This window comes from Suncus etruscus, chromosome 4 (assembly GCF_024139225.1).
Source record: "Suncus etruscus isolate mSunEtr1 chromosome 4, mSunEtr1.pri.cur, whole genome shotgun sequence".
In the NCBI taxonomy this organism is placed as follows: Eukaryota; Metazoa; Chordata; class Mammalia; order Eulipotyphla; family Soricidae; genus Suncus; species Suncus etruscus.
Genome location: NC_064851.1, coordinates 49836321 through 49842308, shown reverse-complemented (window position 1 = coordinate 49842308; position 5988 = coordinate 49836321). Strand labels below are relative to the sequence as shown.

Below are 5988 nucleotides of genomic sequence, written 5' to 3'. Positions count from 1 at the left end.
TATTTACTGACTCAGCAAATACTTCTGATGTCAAATTTTGTTCCAGAAAAGCCTGTTAAGCTGACCTGCCTCTACTATTTCTTTGCTCAACTTCTTTAATGCCTTCTTCTAGCGTTCAAAATAAGAATATTTTTCCAATTTAAGAAAGAAAATTAAGTCATTCATCAAACTCAAAGTCAAGCTCCATTGTTGCCTAGTTTACAACTGGTGCTAAAAAACCTTCTTCTGTAGAGGGTTTCTCAGAGGAGACTGAGTCCCAGAGTGCATGAGGATAATAATCGTCTTTGGCCACCAAGTTCTCATGGTGTATTTTCATAGTTGTCTAATAATTGGCGGGCAATTGTGGACAAGAATTGGGCATAATGTGGTAATTAGCTCCCCATGGAGGCACATATCTCGATTACCACGCCAGACATCAGGCTTCTGGTGTGAAGCAGGCAAGACTACTCTGGAGAAAAGAGAGGCTTGCCTTTCTGCAGAGTGATGTCAATAGTTTCTTCCCCTGACCAGGTGCTCAGGAAGGAAAATTGTCCTGAAGCATGCAACAGTAAAAGGTCAGTTTGGGACTTTTCTTCTAGAAACATTTGTGGTTATTCCAGGAAGCAGTAAGAATAAAGATGTTATGGGAATGTCACTCTTCTGAGCAGAAGAGAATAAGACATTAAACCAAGTGATAAAGGGTCACCAGGAGTGGGAAAATAAACAGAGGAACCAACCAAGTTTCTAGGGTGAGATTGAAGTCTTTCTCATAATTGAGGATGCCTTATACTTGTAAGGAAGAAAACAAGGCAGTGTACTCGAGGTATATGAAAAGAACAGACCTGTTTTATTCACAGGGCACTGGTGGCTCCCACGAGACTGGTGGCATAAAATGGGCTTGAATCACAACTAATTCATTGGTGGAATATTTTGCTTATTTACTCCTATTTTGCTACATTTTGTATGTTTACTATTAGATAAAAGTTAAAAATAGAGGCTACATGTGTTGAAAGATGTGGTCTTTATTTTGAGAGGTTTTATTAGAGGAATAAACTGGAAAAAAAAACAATTGTGATATAGCACATTGAATATTTTGGTAAAAAGAATAAATGAAACAAACTTTAGTAGAAACACCAAACCCTCCTTAGACAAATTATAGAAAATCTATAAGTGAAAACTTTAAACATTTAAGAATGAGTGTTTACAGAAGAAAGTAAAGGATTTTGAGGCTGTGATCCTTTTTTATCTTCTTCCCCCTTTTCGCTTCTTCTCCTATTCTTTCCTGTGTACTACCCTTCCTCTCGCTTCATAACGTATTGATGTAGGATGATGACAACTCTTCTGAACAGAGTATCTCTGCTGGTCAAGGATTGTAAGGCACTTCAATGTTTTTAAGAATTAGTATTTTGGAGCCAGAGTGATAGTTCAGCAATAGGGCGTTTGCCTTGAATGCGGCTAGCCAAGCAAGGAGCAATTTCTGAGTGCATAGTCAGGAGTAATGCTGAGAGTCACTGGGTGCGGCCCCAAAACAAAACAAAAATAATTAATATATCACATAATAAACAAGCTCAGATGTTGTTTTAATATAAAATATAAAGTCTATTGTCCACATGTCTGGGTGAAGCCTTTCTTGGCACAACACCTTTATGTCCTTCAGCTGGAGGGTGTGGAGAAAGGTAGTAATGGCAAAATAATTTCACAGTGGCAGACTCAGAATAAAACTTTATTGGAAAGTAAAAAAGAAAAAAACTTCTCCAGTTAGTAACTTAGAACAGGACAAAGTTAAAAATAAAGTTTTTGTGTTGTAGAACCTTCTTAAAAAAAAAAACTGGGTTCTTTGTGTTTCAAATAATAGGTTAATTCCCATTACATTACATCATGACCTAGTTAGTTTAGGGCCCTTTAGGTTATCTATTTGATCATTGGCCTATTATTTCTTAGTTCTTGTGAGCTCAAATTTTATAGTTTTATGGAAATCACAAACTTCTTTTTCTAAGAAGGAGCCCAGTAATTTGTAGAAATGTTTAAAATGGGATATGCTAAAACAGAGATGCTGACAAAGGGAAACTGAAGCTTACTCTTTCCATATCTAAACACAAAGACTAAATGTGAACTATATATATCAGTGTCATTTCTGTGAGATAAACTTTAAAATAAAATAATTAACTACCTTTTTAAGCAACTAAAGGAAATTGATTTTATCTTCTGGGTGATAAAGAGATATTAAGTAAGATAATTCTAAAAATCAGGAGGGCCAGAGTGATTGAAAGGCATGTTGAGTGCTTGTCTTGCTTGTGGCCAATCTGAGTTTTACCCCTAGCATCTTACATGGCCCCCTGAACCCTCCAGGAGTGATACCTGAATGCAGAGCTAGTAATAAGCCTTCATCATTTCTGGGTGTGGCCCCCAAACAATATAATATATTATATAATATACATATATATTACTTTATCTTGCACCTAAGAAGACAATTTAATAACACAATTTGTTCTTATTATTTTCTCTTTTTTTATTTTTTAACAATATTCTGAATCTGTAATTTTACTCCTTGCCAGTGTTGGGACACTAACTGTTATTTGCCAACTTCTTTAAGCATCCATGTGAATCTGGATTGAGTGTATTAGTAGGGTGAGAGTTATGTAACTGAGGTATATTTAAAAAGGAGGACATGTCGTTAGTGGGCAGAGTTGTAGATGATATGAACTCTGAGTTTTCAGGAAGCCAACGTTTGCAAGAATAATCACTGCTCTTTTGAGAATTCTGCTACAAGAAAAGACTGAAAGAGACACTGAAGTGGCAAAGAAAGAATATCTTAAAACAAAGACTAGAGAACTTTGTATAATCAAAAATATGTTTATTTGTAAACTCATAAACAAATGTAAAGACTTCAAAACAGATAATAAAGCTCTTTATTATTTTGTCCTCCTTTTTTTTTCTTTTGGGCCACACCTGAGGCACTCAGGGGTTACTCCTGGCTCTATGCTCAGAAATCCTTACAGGCTCAGGGGACCATATGGGATGCCGGGGTTCAAACCTAGGTCTATCCCATGTTGGAAGCATGCAAGGCAAACACCCTATCTCTGTGATATCACTCCTGCCCCTTTTGTGGCCTCTTTTAAAAATTTTACTAATTTTTTTTTAGCCAAGAAGCAAGCAGTAAAAAAATTATGTTAGTTGCGAAGGATTTCAACAATAAAATGTTTTAAAATTTAAATTTAAAAAGCTTAATGAGACAATTTGGTTATTTGAAAAGAAAATGTGAACACAACAACTTTCAATGGCTTCTTTGTCTCTGAAAAGAATGGTGAGGAACTTTGATCCCAACATTTTAAAGAAAAGGGTAGCAGCTTATACCTTTTATTAGATGTTGGCAAAAGAAAAAAATGAGAACTTACAGGATCTCCCTAATGAATTTCAAAAACTCTCTCAAGTTCTGGAAGGAGAAAGGATTCTAATAGCAAGTTTTTAGACTGTAGATTCTGAGGTTGCTTTCTTTAAGTAGCATAGGGTTTTCCCTGAACAAGAACAGTAAGTGCACTGTGAAAGCTCTGAGATCATTCAGGCAGTCAATTTCTTGAGGAAGTAAAGTATGTTCTGTGAAGTGTTGCAGATGAGATAGAAATCAGAAAGATCAGATGTTTAAACACATCTTCAAATTTACAGTTCTAGATGTCTCATCACCAGTTTGAAACATACTATTGAATCCAGTTGAAGGAAGAGTTCTGCATAGGAAATGGGAGAGCATGACTCAGGGAAAGATCCAGGCTAAGACTTACTTGAAACCAAATGGGTGATTTGAAGCAGAAGCAGCTTATTTCTGAGCAAAAATCAAGCTAAGTGATTAAGTACTTTATGGAAATGAGAGGTGAACAGCAATAAAAGGAGACTGTGCTTTTAACGGGCAGGAAAAAGGAAAACCACTGGAGAATGTTACTCTGGATGAGAAGTTAGGTGGGAAGTAGAGCCCAAGAAATCTATACCTTTACTTGAAGAATTCACACCAGTGAGAGGAATAAATTCAAAATTAACACAGTTAAATAGGTTTGAATTTTTTATTTATGAACAGATTATCAAAATTTAAGGCCCTTCTGCTGAGAAGTCTACAAAGAAGGTTCTTAAAGGACAGGCTTCGTTCTAGCAAAGAACTGCATGCCTCCTGGGCACACATACCAAGTTTACCAGTAAATCTTAAGCAGACAAACAGCACTGGGGCACATATTTATTTTGGGTAATCCAGTGTCAATTTACAACAGTTTTCAATTTATCCCATGCTTGTTGTTTTTCTTTTAGGCTGGTACTATTTACTTTCTGAAGGAGTAGTGTCTGCTTTATCAGTTTATAGGTCTCTGGACACGATACTGTTGTTTTGTCCCATGGGTCTTCATTCCATGGCCAATTCTTCTCATGTGACAGAGTTCCTGCTATTGGGATTCTCCAGTCTTGGGGAAGTGCAGCTCATCCTCTTTGCGGTTTTTCTCTGCCTCTATCTGATCATCCTGAGTGGAAATGTCACCATTATCTCTGTCATCCAGTTGGACCGAAACCTCCATACACCAATGTACTTCTTTCTATGTGTCCTCTCTACCTCTGAGATCTTCTATACCATTGTCATCCTTCCCAAGATGCTCATCAATATGCTCTCTGTGTTCAGGACACTTTCCTTCACCAGCTGTGCCACCCAGATGTTCTTCTTCCTTGCCTTTGCTGTCACCAACTGTCTACTCCTGGGAGTGATGGGTTATGACCGCTATGCAGCCATCTGCCATCCGCTACGATATCCCATCATCATGAGCTGGAGGATTTGTGCGCAGCTAGCTGGAGCATGCATTGTAAGTGGCTTCCTAATATCTCTGGTTGGAACAACACTGGTCTTCACCCTCCCTTTCTGTGGCCCCAACAAGGTCAACCACTACTTCTGTGACATCTCCCCAGTTATTCGTCTTGCCTGCGCAGAAACTTACATCAATGAGCTCGTCATTTTCATCTGTGGGGTCTTTGTGCTGGTGGTGCCTATGACTTTCATCTTCATTTCTTATGGTTTCATTGTCAGCACCATTATGCGGATACCATCAACAGAAGGCAAGAGAAAAGCCTTCTCTACCTGTGCCTCCCACCTCATTGTGGTCATTATCCACTATGGCTGTGCTTCTTCAGTCTACCTGAGACCATCAGCCAAGCACTCTTCTGGCAAAGACAGACTGGTGACAGTGACCTACACTGTGATCACTCCATTGCTGAACCCCATGGTGTACAGCCTCAGGAACAAGGAAGTGCAGATGGCCATTCGCAAAGTGATTGGAAAGACTAGGGTTTCACTGAGGACTTTGTGACAAAAGTATTCAACATTTGAGCCAATCTCTTCCCTCATGGAGCTATAAAGCTTGCAGAGACTGTTCAACCATGAGGCCTTGGGATATATGACTGAATAGGATGAAGAATTTCATATCTGGGCTTATGACACCCTTCTTTTACATAATTAGATATAACTGCATTCATCCTATTTATTTTTATGCAATATTTCAAGCTAGTGTCCAAAAGCATCAGTGAGGGTTCTGATTTTATATTGCTACTATATTCCCATATTTGTCTCCTATTTTAAGTTTGTATATGGAATTTTTGTATTATTTTATTATTATTACTAGTTAAGGATTTGATCCTTTTGTCTGTGACAATTATTATTATTATTATTATTATTATTATTTTGGTTTTTGGGCCACACCCGACAGTGCTCAGGAGTTACTCCTGGCTGTCTGCTCAGAAATAGCTCCTGGCAGGCACGGGGGACTATATGGGACACCGGGATTCGAACCAACCACCTTTGGTCCTGGATCGGCTGCTTACAAGGCAAATGCCGCTGTGCTATCTCTCCGGGCCCAATTATTTTTAATTTTATTTATTGACCAAATGTTTACAAATCAAGTCTTCATTATAAATATATCTCTGCTGAATATTAAAATAATTTGTTGTTCACTTAAGTTTATTTGTATGTTAGTGACAAAAATAACATTT

General features: G+C 37.8%; 1 protein-coding gene across 1 annotated transcript; it reads left to right on the top strand.

The window, feature by feature from the left end:
• The first annotated feature begins 4364 nt into the window (after positions 1-4364).
• On the top strand, positions 4365-5309 carry LOC126006776 (olfactory receptor 10R2-like). Its single transcript, XM_049772296.1, has one exon. The coding sequence runs from the start codon at positions 4368-4370 to the stop codon at positions 5307-5309; it is 942 nt and encodes a 313-aa protein (XP_049628253.1). The 5' UTR covers positions 4365-4367.
• Positions 5310-5988: the final 679 nt, after the last annotated feature.

Coding starts and splice junctions, on each gene's coding strand:
- LOC126006776 (XM_049772296.1), top strand. CDS start 4,368: ATGGCCAATTCTTCTCATGTGACAGAGTTCCTGCTATTGGGATTCTCC.